At 40.8% G+C, this 22,233-nt stretch overlaps 1 protein-coding gene across 1 annotated transcript in view; it reads right to left on the bottom strand.

Annotated features, from left to right (window-relative positions):
• Positions 1-6,142: 6,142 nt before the first annotated feature.
• SMU1 (SMU1 DNA replication regulator and spliceosomal factor) overlaps positions 6,143-22,233 on the bottom strand; it is a 37,572-nt gene continuing 21,481 nt past the window's right edge. The window contains exons 6-12 of the mRNA XM_003939739.4: positions 21,894-22,013; positions 18,729-18,845; positions 17,642-17,769; positions 16,941-17,067; positions 12,962-13,129; positions 7,867-8,019; positions 6,143-6,854 (exon numbers count right to left, since the gene is read on the bottom strand). Coding sequence (XP_003939788.1) covers positions 6,756-6,854; positions 7,867-8,019; positions 12,962-13,129; positions 16,941-17,067; positions 17,642-17,769; positions 18,729-18,845; positions 21,894-22,013 — 912 coding nt within the window. The 3' untranslated portion in view covers positions 6,143-6,755. The remainder of the gene's footprint in view (positions 6,855-7,866; positions 8,020-12,961; positions 13,130-16,940; positions 17,068-17,641; positions 17,770-18,728; positions 18,846-21,893; positions 22,014-22,233) is intronic.

Raw genomic sequence — 22,233 nt, forward strand, 5'->3', positions numbered from 1 at the left:
AGGAGGCTGAGGCAGGAGAATTGCCTGAGCCCAGGAGGCGGAGGTTGCGGTGAGCCAAGATCGCGCCATTGCACTCCAGCCTGGGTAACAAGGGCGAAACTCCGTCTCAAAAAAAAAAAAAAAAAAAAGTCTGGCAGTTACTCAAAAAGACTAAATGGAATTACCAGAGCTGACCCTCCTTTTTGGGTTTCACATACACGGATTTAATCAACTTTGGGTCAAAAACAACTGGGAAAAAATTGTTTCCTGACCATGTACAGACTTATTCCCTAAAGCACACAATATAACAGCTATTTACATTGTATTTGTATTGTATTAGGTATTACAAGTAACATAGAGATAGATGGCTAAATTATGCAGGACATGTAGGTTATATGCAAATACCATGCCGTTTTACATTGGGGACTTGAGTATCTTCAGATTCTGGTATCCATGGAAAATCCTGGAACCAGTCCCCCATAGATACTGAGGGATGACTACACAACAAAAAGCAGGAACTCAGGGAGGATGCAGTGACTCGCATTTGTAATCCCAGCACTTTAGACGGCTGAGGGCAGATCACCTAAGGTCAAGTGTTGAAGACCAGCCTGGCCAATATGGTAAAGCCCTGTCTCTACTAAAAACACAAAAATTAGCTGAGCATGGTGGCGTACGCCTGTAATCTCAGCTACTCAGGAGGCTAAGGCAGAAGAATCACATGAACCCAGGAGGTGGAGGCTGCAGTGAGCCAAGATTACATTATTGCACTACAACCTGGGTGACAAGAACAAGACACTGTCTCAAAAAAAAAAAAAGTATGTCAGTGTAGTGGAAACCTGAGTGTCCACCAACAAATAGTTAATGTGTACATATAAATCTCAATTTTCAATATACATGTGTACACATACTGTGAAATATACAGCCATTAAAAGGAATACTTTTTACACTTCCCCAAAATATGAAGCACATTACTGTTCTGATAACATGGATGAACCTTTAAAACATGCTAAATGAAATAAACAAAAGGACAGATATTGTATAATTTCACTTACATGAACTAAACTAAGCAAATGCATTGAGGCAGAAACAATACCAAAAGCTGCGGGAGGTGGAAAGGGGAGTTAATTGACAATGTTACAGGGCTTCTCTTTGGGGGGTGATGTTTTGGAAATATAACTGGTTGCATGACATTATAAATAATTAATGCCACTGAATTGCACAATGGTTTAAGTAGGAAATTTTGTTATATATGTTTTACAATAAATCCTAAGAACACTAAAAGAAAATCATACTAGGTTGGTTGGTGCAAAAGTAATTGCGGTTTTTACCATTAAAAGTAATGGCACATTACTTTTGCACCTCATAGTTATATCCTGAAGAGGCAGAAACTGATAGGTTTGTCTATGTAGTTTTTTTAGCTTGTATTATTGCTACCATTAACAGCCTCTGTTGAGCACTTCATTATGTAAGCAGCCAGATTTAATTCTCAGAACAATGTAATGAGGGGGAGCCTGTGAAAAAACAAAGCCTTTAAAACATTAACCAAGGGCATCATCCACAAAAATACGAGTTCCAGCTTTTTCTGTGATGCTTCTACCCATTCATACTTGTAGGGAATAGTAGAGGTCAATTATGTCCCTTGAGAGTGTTCTTAGAACAGTGGCAAATTTTCTGTATGTGAAATTAGCTTCTCAACTTTTTTGTACATACGGTACTGGTTCTTTGGCTACCATTGGAATTACCTGGGAAACATAAAACATTGATCAGGTCCCACGCTCCAGGGATTCTGATTAATTAGGCTGGGTATAGTCTAAGCATCCAAATGATTGTGTGCGGCCAAGATTGAAAACTACCAACACTGACACATAGATTTAACATTAACCACCTAGGACAGAATGATACCACCGTTAAAATTGCTGTGGAAGGTTAAATAATGGGTAGCCCTTGCTATTGCAAGGTTTTTTGAGGTTTTTTGGATTTTTGGTTTTTTTGAGACGGAGTTTCGCTGTTGTTACCCAGGCTGGAGTGCAATGGCGGGATCTCGGCTCACTGCAACCTACGCCCCCTGGGTTCAAGCAATTCTCCTGCCTCAGCCTCCCATGTAGTTGGGACTACAGGCTCTCACCACCATGCCCAGCTAATTTTTGTATTTTTAGTAGAGACGGGGTTTCACCATGTTAACCAAGATGGTCTCGATCTCTTGACCTCGTGATTCACCCGCCTCGGCCTCCCAAAGTGCTGGGATTATAGGCGCGAGCCACCGCGCCTGGCCACTATTGCAAGTTTTAAACAAGCTCAGACCAGGGAACTTCCTAACTTGGACATAGACTTCATAGCAATTTCTTCTCTTAAAATAGTGGAAAATGAAGCTCTAAAAGCACAGTGAATGAGAAATACTACCAAGCTACTGCAATTTGAAAAAATGTGATTTTATTTCAAGAGTCAGTCTTGCACTTTTATCATTTAAATTTGGTTATCTCAGCATGAACCTTCTGAGACTGACAGCAAGAATTAAAACACCTTTTCTATATGCAGAAACTATCCCGTAGTCTACCTGTTCTCAAATTTGAGCATGCTTGCTGGGCCCCACCACCAATCTCTGATTCTGTAGGTCTGGGATAGGACCTTAGAATGTGTCTTTCAATTTGCCAGGTGACTTTTGTTCCAGCCCAAGCCAAAAGAAGTGACAGCAAAGACTGACATCCAGAATCCTGTAATTCAGTTCTCTTTCTACTCATCTCACTACCTGTCCTCTGCTTAAGTAAATGTTTTTGACAGAATGGATTCTTTGCTTCTGTCCAAACATAAAGATTGAGGAGAAACTGACAGCAATATTGAGAGAGGCAAGAGAGAAAAGAAACCTAGCTTTGGAGTCACATTTGATTTTCAATGCGCGCTTCTTGCAAGTTGGTCTGAGTTAGGTGTCTTAGGTCTGGAAACCTGTTTCTTCATGTAAATTTGTGGGAATCCCAGGCGCTCCCTCATTAGGTTGTTCTGAGAAATACGGCTGCTTACACAGCAGTAAAGGGCTCAACAGAGACTTGTCAGTGTTAGTAATAATAAAGCTGGGGGGGGGGGGGAACCCCAACTGGTGAAGATACTGAATTGTACCTGAAATTTATTTAAAAATAAATCCGATTAGAAGACACTCAACAGATTGTGTAAAAAATAAATACACCAGATTACTCTGAAATACCTCCGCACAATGTTTTCCAGTCACTAATTCAACAGCTGAACGGGGGATAGGACAAACGTCCTTATTCTCGTGGAATTAATTTTAACAACAGTTAGTTTAGCTTCTATTTTAAGTGCTAGAGAGCAGTATCCGTTAAATCTGGTGGCTGCAGCAGAGAGCACACGCCCAATTTCAGAAGGAAGTGCGCACTGATTCCCTGCAGCCAACTCCCGTTCGCGTAGGCACTGCCACCGGCGCTTAACACAATGTGATAGCCAATTTTATAACAATAGCGTCACCTGATGTCTGCAGCCCCTGACGGTTGGCTTCGGCGGGTGCGCAGTCTCCTTAGGGGCTCTTCCGGCCCCGGACCCAAGATGGGACTACTGCCTCGTGCCCACGAGATCTCAGGCAGCGGCGCCGCAGAGCCGGCCATCGGCCCCACGCGTGCGCGGCCCATCCCCGCCGCAGTCTGGCTGTGCCCGCACTGGAGGGGAACTGGGCCGACCCCGCCTACAGTGCTGGAGGGACTGCCGCGTGGGGCTTCAGAAAGGCTAGGCGCCGAGCAGTGTGAGGAACGTGCCCCCATTTAAAGACAGAAACACTGTTTTTCAGGTTTGTACGAAATGAAGTTATAGAAAGATTAACAACCTGGGAAAGGCAGACTTTCAACTTAGTGTTTACATGTTCACCCAGTGCATTATTTAAAAAGACGAAAAATACATACTTAACGGCTCCTAATCCAGCTCTCTTTGCCTGGTCTCCCAAGACACCTATCATTTGCCCAGCACATACCTTGCCGTTATGCCACACTGCAGTCCCCGGGAAGGTTCCCTCTGCTTAGCTTGCCCCCTAGTCCCTCCAGGAAGCCTTTCCTAACCCTTTCTCGGTGCCCCTCCTCCCATCACAGAAAGGTGACTTGGGCAAAGCACGGTGGCTCAGGCCTATAATCCCAGCACTTTGGGAGGGTGGGGTGGGGGGGGTTGATCACTAAGTCAAAAGATCGAGACCATCCTGGTCAACGTGGTGAAACCCCGTCCCTACCAAAAAAACAAAAGTGACTTGAGTTTTCATGAGTTTCAGTTACTCCTTTTAATTTGCTCTTCTTCCCTATGTTAAGGCAGAAAGAAAATAGTCTTTTTTAACCATACTCAGCACTTGATGCCACAACAGAAGTATTCCACAAAAATTCCTAATAAACCAACACATGCTGAGTACATTCTCCATCTTTATAAGCTGTGGTGCAAATTATGCATATTAAAACTACCAGTTTCATAAGGTCAAGGCTAAATCAAAAATTCTTCTTAAAGATTTTTCTAAAAATTTTTCGCAAAAACTGTTTCCTCTTTCTAACAAACTTATCTTACTTAAGTGAAAATGTCTTTCTTTCCACTGGGATGGCTGTCTACATTCTCAGGAATCCTGAACTTAACGACTATGTTCAACTCCCACAACCATTTTAAAATCATCAAAATGGCAGCAAATGACATTACCTGGGCCAAAAAGCTGCAGGTTTTGTGGCAAATGGGAAATATGTTATAGAATATGACTGGGAAAGAGGGATTTCTTAGCGCTGCTCAGAATTAATTCAGCCAACACTGAGCATTACTACGTCCCAGGCACAGGCTCATACTGTACTTCAGGTCACAATCAAAGGTAAATTACAAGGCTGGGCACGGTGGCTCACACCTGTAATCCCAGTACTTTGGGAGGCCGAGGCAGGCAGATCACCTGAGGTCAGGAGCTCAAGACCAGCCTGGCCAACATGGCAAAACCCCATCTCTACTAAAAATACAAAATTTAGCCAGCCGTGGTAGCATGTGCCTGTACTCCCAGCTACTCGGGAGGCTTGAGGCAGGAGAATCACTTGAACCAAGGAGGTGAAGGTTTCAGTGAGCTGAGATGGCACCACTGCACTCCAGCCTGGGCAACAGAGCAAGACTCCGTCTCAGTAAAATAAAATAAATTTTTAAAAAAGGTGAATTACAAGACTGCTAAAACTTCTTTAAAAAACCTTCCCCACTGGCCGGGCGCGGTGGCTCAAGCCTGTAATCCCAGCACTTTGGGAGGCCGAGGTGGGTGGATCACGAGGTCAAGAGATCGAGACCATCCCGGTCAACATAGTGAAACCCCGTCTCTACTAAAAATAAAGAACATTAGCTGGACATGGTGGCACGTGCCTGTAATCCCAGCTACTCGGGAGGCTGAGGCAGGAGAATTGCCTGAACCCAGGAGGCGGAGGTTGCGGTGAGCCGAGATCACGCCATTGCACTCCAGCCTGGGTAACAAGAGCGAAACTCTGTCTCAAAAAAAAAAAAAAAAAAAAAACCTTCCCCACTAATTTGTATCTAATAAATGCTAACATTTAAAAGGGAGCACAAAAGGCCTGTAGAAACAAGAACTCACATTCTTGAAAGTAGTGCTTAGCACAGTACCTCCCTCATCATCAGAGGTGTGCTATACATCTTCAGCTGAAACATGAAACAGACATCCATGAGGAAAATATTTCCAAGGGTTTTGTTGGCTTTGACATGTTTTTCTTTAAATAACTGGTAATGATGCACATTACAAAGGAGAGTTTTTAAAATCTCAAGTCCTTTGCTAATTTTTCTTTGGAACAACAGCACATTTTCAATGTCAAACTGTACCCTACAACATACAAAGCAGGAGATGCCAAAACTCTGAATTCTTGTAACAGATCCTGCAACTAGATCTGTCCAGAAGATGGAGACATATTCCTTGGAGTTGACTGAACATGTGAGAAGGCACAGCTCAGAAGGAGAGGAAGGGTTCAGGGTAGTGAAATGAGAGCCTAATCATCACCTGGCCTTTTTACATGTTAGTCTATCCTACTATCCCAGGAATTCACTTCTGCTGTACTTGAGATTCAGGGATAATAATGTTACTCCTCCTCCCCCCACCCCACCCCCACATTCTAAGTAAATATGTTAACTAGATGAGCACTGATTTACATTTTAGAACAAAGTCTCCAGAAAGGTATAAAGTTTATTAACATCTTAAAAAGAAAAAAAAATAATAAGATGGGCCGGGCACAGTGGCTCCTGCCTATAAACCCAGCACTTTAGGAGGCCAAGGCGGGCAAATCACTTGAGGTCAGGAGTTCAAGACCAGCCTGGTCAACATGGTGAAACCCCATCTCTACTAAAAACACAAAAATATAAGCCAGGCGATGAGCAAAACTCCAACCAAAAAAAAAAAAAAAAAAAAAAAGATGGAACAGAACACAACTACTGAATACGGTTTAGTTCCTTATTTACAAGTTTTACTATGATAGGCACATTTTAATCAGCATTTCAAATAATCAAAGGAGTAGAATTTTTTTCCAGAAATATCAGTATTTCACTCTTCAGGTAGAAGATTAATGAAAACATTAAGTGACTGCACCAATTCTAATACCTTAAAAATATATAAAAAAGGGAACGGTACCTGCTAGTTAAACATGAAGTTTCACAAAATTACTCTTGTGACTAATTCAGACAATCTATTTGCTTAGAAAAGCTGGCCTTTAAAAACAAAACAAAACAAAAAAAGAGCACATTTAAGTACGTGCTTTCAAGCTGATTTAAAAAGAAAAGCTGAATTATGGTTTCCAGAGCTTTAGGAGTCCATCTTCACTGTAGGTAGCAATCAGGTTCTGATGAGGGTGATGTGCAATACCAATCACATCCTTCTCATGCACCTGGAACACGTAAAGCACAGGGTTAGGCTATACAGATCTGCAACAAATCACTCTGACGAGGCTTCTAGAGCTGGGTGGGAGGGAAGAAGAGATCATGGAAGGCCACATACTCCAAATGACATAGAAGAAAGATGGAAGAGGGTTTTCCAACTCACATCACACTGTGACACAGTAAGAAATAAACTTTTAGACTGGGCAGTGGCTCATGTCTATACTTTGGGAGGCCGAAGTGGGTGGATCACTTGAGGTCAAGGGTTCAAGACCAGCCTGGCCAACATGGTGAAACCCCATCTCCACTAAAGATACAAAAAATTAGCCAGGAGTGGTGGCACATGCCTGTAATCCCAGTTACTTGGAAGGCTGAGGCAGGAGAATCACTTGAACCCAGGAGGCGGAGGTTGTAGTGAGCCAAGATCACACCACTGCACTCCAGCCTGGGTGACAGTAAGAATCCATCTCAAAAAAATAAATAAATAAAAACTTGTATAGTGTTAAGCCACTGAAATTTGGGGATCATCACAGCAGCTGGCATTAATTTTATTTCTTGAATTTAACATGGAACTAAATGTTTTAAAAGATAACATTTTTTTTATGCGGAGGGTCACAATGATAGCAGTCTGGAAAAGGTACATACTTTAGAGTTCAGAAAGACAGAAGTCTTACCATATTTCTTTTTTTTTTTTTTTGAGACGGAGTTTCACTCTAGTTACCCAGGCTGGAGTGCAATGGCGCGATCTCGGCTCACCGCAACCTCCGCCTCCTGGGTTCAGGCAATTCTCCTGTCTCAGCCTCCTGAGTAGCTGGGATTACAGGCATGCACCACCATGCCCAGCTAATTTTTTGTATTTTTAGTAGAGACGGGGTTTCACCATGTTGACCAGGATGGTCTCGATCTCTCGACCTCGTGATCCACCCGCCTCAGCCTCCCAAAGTGCTGGGATTACAGGCTTGAGCCACTGTGCCCAGCCGTCTTACCATATTTCTTTAGATGAACTTAGTAAGTAATACTCACTGTCAAAGTTCTCTCCAGTTTGCCAGTGACTGTACTGAAACAGTAGAGCACAAAGTCCTCCCCTACACAGTAGATCCATTCGCCACGGGGAGAGAGGGCACAGCAAACAAAGTCCCCACCTTCTCTTTTACCAGAACTGAAGCTTCTGACAATCTAGATCACACCACACCCCAAGACAAAAACATCAGGATTAGTAGCAGCTCAACCATGTGAAGCATTTTCAACTGACATTTTTACACTGTTATTTTGCACTTTGGTTTACTATCATTTGTAATTAAATCTCCAATCCTGTTCATCACGTACTAACTCCCTCGCCTGGAAAATATTCAATAGATAAGCAATCTAAACTAAGTGGCAGACAAAAACCTATAATTCATACATCCCAAGTCACCAATCATGCCCTAAAGAGATATAATACCCGTAAGCAAATTTTATTGCCATATATACAACAATTTCTTTTCTTTTTTTTTTTTTTTGAGATGGAGTCTCGCTCTGTCGCCCAGGCTAGAGTGCAATGGCATGGTCTCGCCTCACTGCAACCTCCACCTCCCGGGTTCACGCAGTTCTCCTACCTCGGCCTCCCAAGTAGCTGGGATCACAGGCGCCTGCTACCATGCGTGGCTAATTTTTCTATTTTTAGTAGAGACAGGGTTTCACCATGTTGGTCAGGCTAGTCTCAAACTCCTGACTTCATGATCCACCCATCTGAATATCCCAAAGTGCTGGGATTACAGGCTTGAAGCCACCGCTCCCAGCCCATACAACAATTTCTAAATCAATACACCAGTAGCTCTCAAAGCTTTCTGGAAGTCTGCTCCCCAGCTTCCTCTAACAGAATGAGCAGCTTTCCCCACGCAAGATGACACTGTCTCTAAGACTTTTCTTGCTCTATTGACACAACATTAAAATCATCATAAATCAAGCTGGCGAGAAACCAATCTGAAAAGGTTAGAAGTTTACATACCATATGCTTCCATTTCTATACCATTTTCAAAATGACAAAATTATAATACTGGAAAACAGATCAGTGGTTGCCAAGGGTTAAGTCTTGGAATTAATTAACTTGAAATTTAAAACATATCATTTACACTAGCATACCCCCAAATGAAAATACTTAGGTATAAATCTAACAAACTACATACAAGATTTAAATGAGAAAAACTACAAAACTCTGATGAAGGATATCAAAGAACTAAACAGAGATAGTCTATGTTCATGAACAGGAAGACTCAATATGGTAAAGATGTCAGTTCTTCCCAACTTACTCTATGGATTTCATACAATCCCAATCAAAATCCCAACAAATTATTTTGTGGATATTGACAACCCAATTCTAAAGCTTACACAAAAAGGCAAAAGACCCAGAATAGCAAACTCAATATTGAAAGAGAAGGGCAAAGTTGGAGGGCTCACAATACCCACCTTCAAAATTTACTATAAAGCTACAGTGATCAAGACAGTGTGGTACTGGCAAAAGAACAAAGAAATAGATCCATGGAACAGAATAGAAAGCCCAGAAATACACTCAACTGATTTTTGACAAAGAAGTAAAAGCAATATAATGAAGATAGTCTTTTCAACAAGGGATGCCATAACTGGACACTTATATGCAAGATAATGAATCTAGACACAATAAAGACCTTATATTCTTCATAAAAATTAACTCGAAATGGATCACAGACCTAAATGTAAAACTCAAAACTATATATAAAACTCTTAGAGGGTAACAAAAAAGAAAATCTAGATGAACTTGAGTTTGATGATGACTTTTTAGATACAACTCCAAAGACATGATCCATGAAAGAACTGATAAGCTAGATTTCATTAAAATCAAAATTTTCTGCTCTGTAAAAGCCACTGTCAAGAAACTGAGGCTGGGCCAGGCATGGTGGCTCCCACCTATAATCCCAGCACTTTGGGAGGCCGAGGCAGGTAGATCACGAGGTCAGGAGTTCAAGACCAGTCTGACTAACCTGGTGAAACCCCGTCTCTAATAAAAATACAAAAATTAGCCAGGCATGGTGGCGCGTACCTGTAATCCCAGCTACTCAGGAGGCTGAGGCAGGAGAATCACTTGAACTTGGGAGGCAGAGGTTGCAGTGAGCCAAGATCTCACCATTGCACTCTAGCCTGGACAACAGAATGGACTCCGTTTCCAAAAAAAGAAAAAGAAAAAAGAAAATGAGGCCAGATGCAGTGGCTCATGCCTATAATCCCAGCACTTTGGGAGGCTAAAGCAAGAGGATCCCCTGAGGCCAGGAGTTTGAGACCAGCCTCAGCAATACAGCAAGACCCCATTTCTACAAAAAATTTAAAAAATTAAAAAATAGAAAAAAATAGTCGGGCATGGTGGCACATGCCTGTAATCCCAGCCACTTAGAAGGCTGAGGCAGGAAGATTTCTTGATCCCAGGAGCTCAAAGATACAGTGAGCTATGATCATGCCACTCCAGCCTAGGCAATGAAGCAAGACCCTGCCTCAAAAAAAAAAAAAAAAAAAAAAAGAGAGAGAGAGAGAGAGAGAGGACAAGCCATAGACTGGGAGAAAATAAAGAACTATTATCCAAAATGTACAAAGAACTCTTAAAACTCAACAGTAAGAAAACAACCCAATTGAAAAATGGGTCAAATATCATAAACAGACACCTCACCAGAAGTACAGAGATGACAAATGAGCGTATGAAAAGATGTTCCACATTTCATTAGGGAAATGCAAATTAAATGAGATACCACTATACCTATTAGAATGGCTGAAATCCACAACACTGACCACACCCAATGCTAGTGAGGATGTGGAGTAACTGGAACTCTCATTCACGAAGGGTGGGAATCCAAAATGATACAGCCACTTCGCAACAGTTTGATAGTTTCTTACAACTAAACATACTTTACCATACAATCCAACAATCACACTACCCAGCATTTATTGAAAGGAATAGAAAACATCTTCACACAAAAATCTGCACATGGATGTTTATAGCAGCTTTACTCATAATTGCCAAAACTTGGAAGCAACCAAGATGTCCTTCAGTAGATGAGTGGATAAATAAATGTTATTTAGCACTTTAAAAAAAAAAGCTATCAAACCATGAAAAAACAAGGAGAAAAATGCATATTATTAAGAAGCCAAAATGAAAAAGTTATATACTTTATGTTTCCAACTACATAACTTCCTAGAAAAGGCAAAACTATGGAGACAGTAAAAAGATTAGTGGTTGCCAGAGTTAGTAGGGAGGGAGGGAAGAATAGCAAGGGCTATTTCTGGAAGAATAGCAAGGGAATTTCCGGGAAGTGAAACTACTCTGTACAATTCTCTAATGGTAGGCACCTGCCATTATACATTTGTCCAAACCTACAGAACATACAACACCAAGAGTGAACCCTAATGTAAACTATGGCCTTTGTGTGTTAATGATGTAGCAAATGCAGGTTCATCAGTTGTAACAAACATACCACTCTGGTACAAGATACTAATAGTGGGGAGGGCTGTGCCGGTGGAAGGGACAAAGGAAATATGAGAACCCTTCATATTTTCTGTTCAATTTTGCTGTGAACCTAAAAGCACTCTAGTCTATTTTTTTAAAAAACAACAAATTATAACAATTGAAACTGATCAGTAGTTGCCAGGGGCTAAGGGTATGGAGAGGATGTGACTATAAAGATGTAGCATGAGAGTTTCTTTGGGAATGATAAAACAGTTCTGTATCTTGACTGTAATGATGGTTATATGACTCTATACATGTAATGAAACTTTACAGAACGATTATACCCCTGCCTTAAAATTTTTAAAAAATGCATATAAGAACTGATAGAAGAACCATGTAAAAGCTGGTGAAATCTAAATAAGATCTGTAATAGAGTTAATAACTGTACCAATGTCAATTTCCTAGTTCTGATCATTGTACTATGGCTATATAAGATGTTGTCACTAGAAGAATTTGGAACTCTTCCATGCTATTTTTGCAATTTCTATGTGAATCTAAAATTATTTTTTCAAAATAAAGTCTTTTAAAAAGTCAAGCACAGCCAGGCGCGGTGGCTCAAGCCTGTAATCCCAGCACTTTGGGAGGCCGAGGCGGGTGGATCACGAGGTCGAGAGATCGAGACCATCCTGGTCAACGTGGTGAAACCCCGTCTCTACTAAAAGTGCAAAAAATTAGCTGGGCATGGTGGCACGTGCCTGTAATCCCAGCTACTCAGGAGGCTGAGGCAGGAGAATTGCCTGAACCCAGGAGGCGGAGGTTGCGGTGAGCCGAGATCGTGCCATTGCACTCCAGCCTGGGTAACAGGAGCGAAACTCTGTCTCAAAAAAAAAAAAAGTCAAGCACAGAACTATGAAGTAGTGTGCTTAGCAGATGTACTGGGCAGCTGTAGCTATTATGCAGTGGCCATATGCAGTGGCCCAAAAGATACTGCAGATGAGCCATCTCAGCTATGGGTTCTGAACTACTACTCCATCAGTTATAGAACACAAAGAATGGAAAGAGAGTACTACACACCAGCCCCTGGTTCTTCACTATGCTCAGCAAGATCCCCAAGTGTCCAGGCCAATAATCCAGTAGCACTAGCATACATATCCAGGGTTTCAGTCCTCAAACTTGAGGCTTCGGACACCCCCAGTGCTACCTCACAGTCCACAAAAGTGAGATTCCTTGGGAACCCTGCAGGTGTTCTGATTAAAAATACAATGAGGACACTGCTTCCTTTCTCCTATTAGTGTTCCACTTTAGACCGTGGTAGCTAGATGTCCTGAGTTTTTTGGTAATCCATACTACACTACATCTCCCTAAGTCAGACTAAGGTTTTTAATCTTAAAATCTTCAGTGAGCTTCTGAAGGAGGCTTAAAGATGGACAGGAGCTTCATTAATCCAAAGGATGAAAAAGCATAATATATACCAGGGGAAAGGATATCACTTTTGAAACAGCAAAGAGATGTTTTACAGAGCTATAAATGAATCTGAAAAACAAATATGGTTTATAGGTTTACAGAGAAGTGAACCCAAATTTGGTTATTGGGAGGGCGGACCTGGACCAGGATGTCCTGATTTGGGAATGTCCCACAGGTCCTGTGCAAATGTACTTTCTGAGCACTCACCTGCCCCTGCATGTTCATGATGACCACCGTGTTTGATCTGTTGCACACCACAAAGTGCTCAGGGTTTTTAGGAAGTAGGATCACACTGTTGACGGTAATGTCTGTCCCTGCAGTGCTGCCCAGGGATTTAAAGGTATTTGAACATTCTGTGGTCTTCATATTCCAGATCTACCACAAAAAAAATTTTAAGTTATAAACCTTTTTAAGGTATTAAAATTTCTAAAGTTTTCAGTCCAATCACCTGCAAGAAATTTTTTTTTAAATATTTCTAAAGTTTTAGGGTTTAAAACATTAATAGGTTACTAAAAAAGAATAGAAATGACTCAGGGGAAAACAGTTTCTTACTTGATTTTAGGTCCAATCAAATATCCAGCACTGTCATATACAGTGGTCCCTCGGTATCTGTGGGAATTGGCTCTAGGATCCCCTTTAGATACCAAAATCCAAGGATACTCAAGTCCCATATATAAAATGATGTAGTATTTGCATATAACCTATGGACATCCTCCTGTATGCTTTAAATCATCTCTAGATTACTTATAATACCAATACTATCCCTACACACCACTTCCTTTGCATGGATTTAATGTAGTACTTGGCATGGGGCAGATTCAAGTTTTGCTTTTTGGAACTTTGCGGAATTTTCTTTTCCCCAAATATTTTCAATTTGTGGTTGGTTGAATACATGTTCCAGATACAGAGGACCAACTGTATAGAGTAAGCATTCATCATATATTTGTTGATTAACTGGGAAAAACAAGTCACAAACTAAATTTTAAAAACTTTAAAAAATCTATGACGTGGCCGGGCGCAGTGGCTCAAGCCTGTAATCCCAGCACTTTGGGAGGCCGAGGCGGGTGGATCACGAGGTCAAGAGATCGAGACCATCCTGGTCAACATGGTGAAACCCAGTCTCTATTAAAAATACAAAAAATTAGCTGGGCATGGTGGCGCGTGCCTGTAATCCCAGCTACTCAGGAGGCTGAGGCAGGAGAATTGCCTAAACCCGGGAGGCAGAGGTTGCGGTGAGCCGAGATCACGCCATTGCACTCCAGCCTGGGTAACAAGAGCGAAACTCCGTCTCAAAAAAAAAAAAAAAAATCTATGATCTTTGCTCATATATATTCCCTTAGCCAATAGAGCTCTCTCTTTAAACTTAGTTGCGTGCCAACACTGCTACTGTCAGAAACAACCAGAAAGCTACCCTTGTCTGGACATCAAAACCAAACAGGGGGTCAGGCACAGTGGCTCACACTTGTAATTTCAGCACTTTGGGAAGCCAAGGCAGGTGGATCACTTGAGGTCAGGAGTTCAAGACCAGCCTGCGCAATATAGTGAGACCTTGTTGCTATTTACAATACTTAAAATACAAATAGAACAAAACAAAAACAGGGCTTTTTTTCTTTTTAAGAGATGGGGGGCCGGGCACGGTGGCTCAAGCCTGTAATCCCAGCACTTTGGGAGGCCGAGGTGGGTGGATCACAAGGTCAAGAGATCGAGACCATCCTGGTCAACATGGTGAAACCCCGTCTCTACTAAAAATACAAAAAAATCAGCTGGGCATGGTGGTGCGTGCCTGTAATCCCAGCTACTCAGGAGGCTGAGGCAGGAGAATTGCCTGAACCCAGGAGGCGGAGGTTGCGGTGAGCCGAGATCGCGCCATTGCACTCCAGCCTGGGTAACAAGAGCGAAACTCCGTCTCAAAAAAAAAAAAAAAAAAAGAGATGGGGGTCTCACTATATTACCCTATTGCCCCCACTGGCATTAAATTCCTGGATTCAAATGATCCTCTCACTTCAGCCTCCTGAGTAGCTGGGACTACAGGCAGGTGCCACTGAGCCTGGTTCAAATAGAGGCTTTTTAGCTTGAGACTCTATCCTGAGATTTTGATTTCGTAGGTCTAGGGTGAGGCACAGGCATTTTTTAAAAAGCTACAAATGATTCCAATGCACCATTTATACTGACAATAACTGAATGGAAGTCACAATGTTAGCACATACACACATAAGGATCTATGAAGTGGAAGCTACTCTTGGCCACTTGTATTACTTTCCCAGTCTATCTTTTCACCTTGCCCTTCTGAGCTCTTATGAACTGAAGGGGTTAAATCAGGTAGCACAGAAATATTGAGATGTGCTTAGAGAAGGGATGAACCAAACATGAAATAGCATTGTCCAGATACCACTCAATTCATCAGGTACAAAGTCTCTAAGGCATGGACTCTGCTGTGTTTCCTCTGTGCCTTCCACAGAGCTTGGCACAAAGCAGATGTTTTTTTTTTTTTTTTTTTTTTTTTTTGAGACGGAGTTTCGCTCTTGTTACCCAGGCTGGAGTGCAATGGCGCGATCTTGGCTCACCGCAACCTCCGCCTCCTGGGTTCAGGCAATTCTCCTGCCTCAGCCTCCTGAGTAGCTGGGATTACAGGCACGTGCCACCATGCCCAGCTAATTTTTTGTATTTTTAGTAGAGACGGGTTTTCACCAGGTTGACCAGGATGGTCTCGATCTCTCGACCTCGTGATCCACCCGCCTCGGCCTCCCAAAGTGCTGGGATTACAGGCTTGAGCCACCGTGCCCGGCCTCAAAGCAGATGTTTAATAAAGACCCATAAATAGAAGAAAACAGTTGCCGTAGAGTCAACACTGTTATTGCCTACCTAATCTCCTCTGAAGCCCCGTTAATTAGAAGAAAAAAATGAACATTTCAGGAATTAAGAATGCTAAGGCTTCCAGTGTTTTCCATTCAAAAGGTCTGTGACATCTTTTGCCCCACTCACTGCAGAACTAAGGGGGAAAGACCACAAATAAAGAAGCCTCAACAAGCCATCTCCAAATGGCATTTACAAGTTGTGAGGCCTATAGACATAGCATGAGAGCAAAACCCACGACTAAAGTACTAAGAGCTCTATGTGGTTCCCTATCCATCCCAAGGGAGCATTACAGCTCCTGCCTTCAGGTTTCCACTTCAATTTCCAATTATGAACAAGCAATGTCAGAGATTGGTCTGACATGCATATATGCATACATACATATATACATACATTTATTGACTGACTGAGACAGGTTCTTGCTCTGTTGCCCAGGCTGACATATAGTAGTGCGATAATTACTCAATGCAGCCTCGAACTCCTGGGTTCAAGTGATCCTTTCACTTCAGCCTCCCAAGTAGCTAGGACTACACCTGTACGCCACCACACCTGGCTGTCTGAATTTTAGATACTTAAGTATGTATCTAAAATGTCTAAGTATTTGTGTTAAAATGTTTTGTTAAAATGTCTAGATCCTCTGCCACAAAGTACTCACTCATATAAGGCAACTTAAAAAGATTAGGTCCAGAACATAAGTTAGAGTGTCTCAAAGATCTCTAATAATTTTCTATTTGGGTGTCTCCTATCTTTTCTAGGAAATGAGACCCTCTCTTCAAATAACTAAATCTTTAAAGGTAATAAAGATCCATTACTTTCAGCAAATAACTTATTAAATAAGTATCCAGGAGGCGGCTTAGTTTTACTCACCTCTCCTATTCCTCTATAAATGCTACTATAAAGGCCCTAAATTTGGGGGCCAGGAGTGCAGTGAGACTGTGCAACAAAAAAGAGATCTGTTTATAGGCCACTGAGCCTTTCATGAATTTGACTGTTAGCAGGTGGACCATACCTATGAAAAACAGATTTAACCACCATGTGTATCTGTGAATGGGGGATGGCTTAAGTTTAGAACTCCTAACCCTTCCTCTTTTTCTACACATGATAAAGTTTGTTTGAATTGAAAAGTTTTGAGATTGGGGTCCCAAAGCCAATGGGAATTACCCACAGAACACTGTTACTGTTGTCCACAGAACACTGTCACCTCAGTTATTGCTAAAATAGTCATTAAAGAGGTTTATTCCACCACAATCATCCCCATTATCACCACTGAAAACTCCTCAAAGGAAAAGGATGAAGTAGACATCCCAAAATAAACCAGTAGCAAATACTTAACCTTAACAGTGCCATCAGAGGATGCACTAATAATATAATGTCCATCTTGTGTAAATGTTGCTTCATTAACAAAGGAGGAATGGCCACGAAATTCCTTCAGGGTTTTCCCAGATTTCAAACCATGAATTCTACCACAAATGAAAGCAAATGAAAAGAACAATAAATATTTAATATCTTATGGTTGTGACCAATGATTGAATGCATTTTAGATAAATTACAGAAGTTCATGTTATAATATTAAGTGAAGAGGGCTATGTGATTGTGTATACGTATAATTTCCATTATATCAAACAATGAAAAAAAAAAGCTTTGCAAAGAAAGAGACTGGAAGAAAATATGCCATTAATACCACAAGCTTCTGTTCAGGATGGACCTCTAAAAAACAGATTAACAAGAGGTTGAGATCAATGGCTCTCAGCTGGGTCCCAGGATAACAGACTCTCTAAGGTGATTATGATGCAGATGGGTCCATAAGATGATGCTCTGAGAACCATGAATCACTGCTATCCCCTCTAAAATCTCTCTTCTGGATAAATGTACAAAACAACAGCATTGTGTCAATTGTACTCTGGGGACATACGGTCTCACATACCTTCACTCTATATCATACCATCATGGTAAAAGCATAAGGAATCACTAGTACCTCCCTCCATGCCCTCATTATATCAAACAAGTGAGGGCAGTTGTGGGATTTTTACTTACCTAATTGTCTGGTCAAAAGAAGCACTAAGGATCTGACTGCTATCCTTAGAAAAGCTTAGACAGGTGACACCCTTACTGTGTGCCCTCTCAAATCTCCTTAAACATTGTCCACTCTGAATCTTCCATACCTTTTGGGAAAAAAAAAAAGAATTAAAAAAAAACTCATAAAGTGTCCTACTACAGCCCACAGAGCCAAGCAAGATGAAATGCTCACTAATGTACTGAAACAGCATTAAAAATGCATGCTTGGGCCGGGCACGGTGGCTCAAGCCTGTAATCCCAGCATTTTGGGAGGCCGAGGTGGGTGGATCACGAGGTAGAGAGATCGAGACCATCCTGGTCAACATGGTGAAACCCCGTCTCTACTAAAAACACACAAAAAAGTAGCTGGGCATGGTGGCGCTTGCCTGTAATCCCAGCTACTCAGGAGGCTGAGGCAGGAGAATTGCTTGAACCCAGGAGGCGGAGGTTGCGGTTAGCCAAGATCGCGCCATTGCACTCCAGCCTGGGTAACAAGAGCGAAACTCCGTCTCAAAAAAAAAAAAAAAAAAAAAAAAATGCATGCTAACAGCTGAATATGATGTGTCTGGTTCATGTAGTACAATGGTAACTAAATCCTTTGAAACTTAAAACTGTTTCCTTGTAAATTATTAAAACAAAAATAGAGATTTTAAGTTCACTCAGCAGAAACCATTTCCATATTTTCTGTAGGCCAGGATGTACTTCTAGCATTAAATATGAACCACAGCAAACTGGCTATTAGACCATCTTCCAAAAAAAAAAAAAAGTCAAAGTGATTCTAATTTTTTATACAGCCAGCCAGGGTGGTACAATAGAAAGGGAATAAACACATGTGAACTAAAGTCCCAGATCCATCACTTACCAAGTATGTGACCATAAACATGTTACTGGACCACCCAGGCAGAGTTATTATTAGAATTACACAAGAAAAAGTAAAGTGATTACAATAAAGCTAATGCTCAATAAACAGTAGCCATTATTATGCTGAATATTATATGTAGGACACTACCCCATAGCAGAACATTCAAAGTGTCTACATATGAGAGGTTGTGGCACTAATCCATACCTTGATTTTTCCATCTTGAGCCCCAGTTGCTAACATTTCTGTATCTCTGCTGAAACACATGCAGAGGACAGCATCATCCATCATCATAAAGTTATCCTGGGCCTGGTACTTAAGATCCTAAAGAAACAATGGTTAGCAGTTTATCAAAATAATGCAAAAGCCAAGGCCCCAGGTCTCTAGAAACTCAAAAAAAGCAGGGCAATAGATCATACCTACTCTAAACCCACAAAGTAAACAGAAGTGCCATGCATACATGTTCCTAGTAAATAACTAGTTCCTAGTGATATTGCTGGAGATAAATAATTTTATACAATTCAAATTAGTATTATAAAAAATACCAACATACTATTCTAGATCTTTTTCTTACTGATTTTTTCTAGGCAAAATTTCTCTAGTGTCATATTTTACATCTTTAATAACTCTGAATTTACCTATTTTTGTATGATGTGAGAAACTAATAATTTTTTCCAAATCATCAGCTACCTTTCCTGAAACAGTTTACTATTTATTTGTGATGCTTCTTTTATCATCCATTATTGTTCAAATAGAGTGTCTTTCTTATTTTTTTCTAATTACAAAGTAAGACTACTTCCTGGTCTAAAAAATAAAAGCAAACTATACTGAAATATATACAGTAGGAAATGAAAATCACTCATAAATCCACTACCCACAGAGCGGAATTTGATAATCTACAATAAAAATTACATTTTATTTATTTTATTTACTTATTTGTTTTAAGACACAGTATTGCTCTGTTGCCCAGGCTGCAGTGCAATAACATGATCTTGGCTTACTGCAACCTCTGCCTCCCAGGTTCAAGAAATTCTCCTGCATCATTTTCCCAAGTAGCTGGGATTACAGGTGCACACCACCACACCCAGCTAATTTTTTTTATTTTTAGTAAAGACAGGGTTTCACCACATCTGGCTTTGAACTCCTGACCTCAAGTGATCTACCCACTTCAGCCTCTCAAAGTGCTGGGATTACAGGCATGAGCCATGCGCCCACCCAAAAATAACATTTTAAATCAGTGGATACAAGTTAGTAAATAGCCATTTGGGGAAAAAACTAAGTTGGATCTATACCAACTTTATTCTCCTAAACAAATTCTAAAAGGGTCAAAAATTAAACATAAGCCGGGCGCGGTGGCTCAAGCCTGTAATCCCAGCACTTGGGAGGCCGAGGCGGGCAGATCACAAGGTCAAGAGATCGAGACCATCCTGGTCAATATGGTGAAACCCCATCTCTACTAAAAAATACAAAAAAATTAGCTGGGCACGGTGGTGCATGCCTGTAATCCCAGCTACTCAGGAGGCTGAGGCAGGAGAATTGCTTGAACCCAGGAGGAGGAGGTTGCGGTGAGCTGAGATCGCGCCATTGCACTCCAGCCTGGGTAACAAGAGCAAAACTCCGTCTCAAAAAAAAAAAAAAAAAATTAAACATAAAAGATTAAAATACTAAAAGAAATTGTAGAATAAAAGATGAATAAATTTGATGATATAGAAAAATTTAAGTCTGTAAAACAAAACAAGCAAAATCGAAAGTTAAAAGTCAAACTTTAAAAATATTTGTAATGTATATTATAAAACTTCATTTCCTTAAAATATAAAGAGCTCCTACAAATCAATAAAGAACAATTGAACAGAAAAATGGGCAAACGATATTAACAGACCTCATAATAAGAAATATTAGTGGCTTCATTAAAATAAAAAAAATATTGGTGGCTTTTCACATATAAAAAGATGTTTTAACTTCATTCATAAGAAAAATGTAACTAGTACTACAATTAGGTTAGACTGGAAATGATCTTAAATAAAATGGCTGGTTAAATACATCATGGTTCAATCCATCCAATGTAATATAATACAGCAATAATCCCCAAAATATGCTATAAAGAGAAAAGCAAGAATGTAACAGGGTATACAGTATGCTATCATCTGTATTAAAATTTTTTGAATAAGATATATAAGTAACACACACAGGATATTCCAGGAAAGTTCCATAAGAAACTAGTAATCTTGGCTGGCCCAAGGAAGGCAACTGACTAGCTGAGGTACAAGTGTAGGAGCAAAATGCTACTTGAGTAACTTTTTGTTTTTTGAATGTTGTATCAGTTGTACATATAACCCACTCAAAGAAAAAAAAATTTTTTGCATGCCTGTAATCCCAGCTACTCCAAAGGCTGAGGCAGGAGAGTTGTTTGAACCCAGGAGGCAGAGGTTGCAGTGAGCTGAGATCCTGCTACTGCACTCCAACCTGGGCAACAAGAGTGAAACTGCCTAAAAAAAATTTTTTTGCTTTCTCTGAGGAGTTGTCTTGCTCTGTAGCCCAGGCTGGACTGCAGTGGCAGGATCTCCGCTCACTGCAACCTCCGCCTCCCAGGTTCAAACAATTCTCCTGCCTCAGCCTCCTGAGTAGCTGGGATTACAGATGCCTACCACCAACACCTAGCTACATTTTTTTTGGGGGGGGTATTTTTAGTAGAGACGGGGTTTCACCATGTTGGCCAGGCTGGTCTTGAACTCCTGACCTCAGGTGATCTACCTGCCTCAGTCTCGTAAAGTACTGGGATTATAGGTGTGAGCCACCACGCCTGGGCTGAAAAAATTTTTTTTACTTGTAAAAACAATAGATAATAAAACAATTATAGATGATAAAGGTCCTCCCTTGATTAATAATAAAATTAGAATTTAATTAAAAAGAATTTTAAATTAGCTTTTTTTTTTTTTTTTTTGGAGACAGCGTCATTGCCCAGGTTGGAGTGCAGTAGCACAATCATGGCTGACTGCAACCTCAAACTCCTGGGCTTCAGGGATCCTCCCACTTCAGCCTCCCAGGCAGCTAAAACTATAGGTGCACACAAGCATGCATGGTTAATTTAAAAAAAAATTTTTTTTGTAGAGACATGGTCTCACTATGCTGTCCAGGCTAGGTTGAACTACTGGGTTTTCAACTAAGTGATCCTCCTGCCTCAGCCTCCTGAGTAGTTAGGACTATGGGTGTGCACCACTGTGCCTGCCCTTAAATGAGTTTTTTAAAAGTAATATATGTTCATTACATATAGATCCTTTTTCAACTAATCTGACTTAGAGTGAGGGCACAGATAAGTAATTCAAAGTCAGTAATTTTCACACTAGGAAGGTTAATATATTTAAAATACTTTACCTTTCTGATTTTTCCAGTAGTAAAGTTCCATACTTCAATGAATCCATCAACAGACCCCGTGACCAAATACTGACCATCTGGAGAAAATCGAGCACACTCCACATGTGATTTCTGACCAAACTGTTTCAAATGAAATAATGAAACAGATGCATTTTTATCTAGTATATTTAAAACAATTTCTGTTTTAACCTTTTGAGAATCCCTGCCCTAGCTTAAAGTCATAGCTGGCCCATATTATAGAGTATTAGAGGAATATTTCTGTACATAGACACAGGGACCTGGTGGATGTATTTTCTCTGACTAGTTTTACATCTGGGCACTAAGTCGAACCTAGTTTTTT

The sequence above is a fragment of the Saimiri boliviensis genome, chromosome 2 (genome assembly GCF_048565385.1).
Source record: "Saimiri boliviensis isolate mSaiBol1 chromosome 2, mSaiBol1.pri, whole genome shotgun sequence".
NCBI lineage: Eukaryota > Metazoa > Chordata > Mammalia > Primates > Cebidae > Saimiri > Saimiri boliviensis.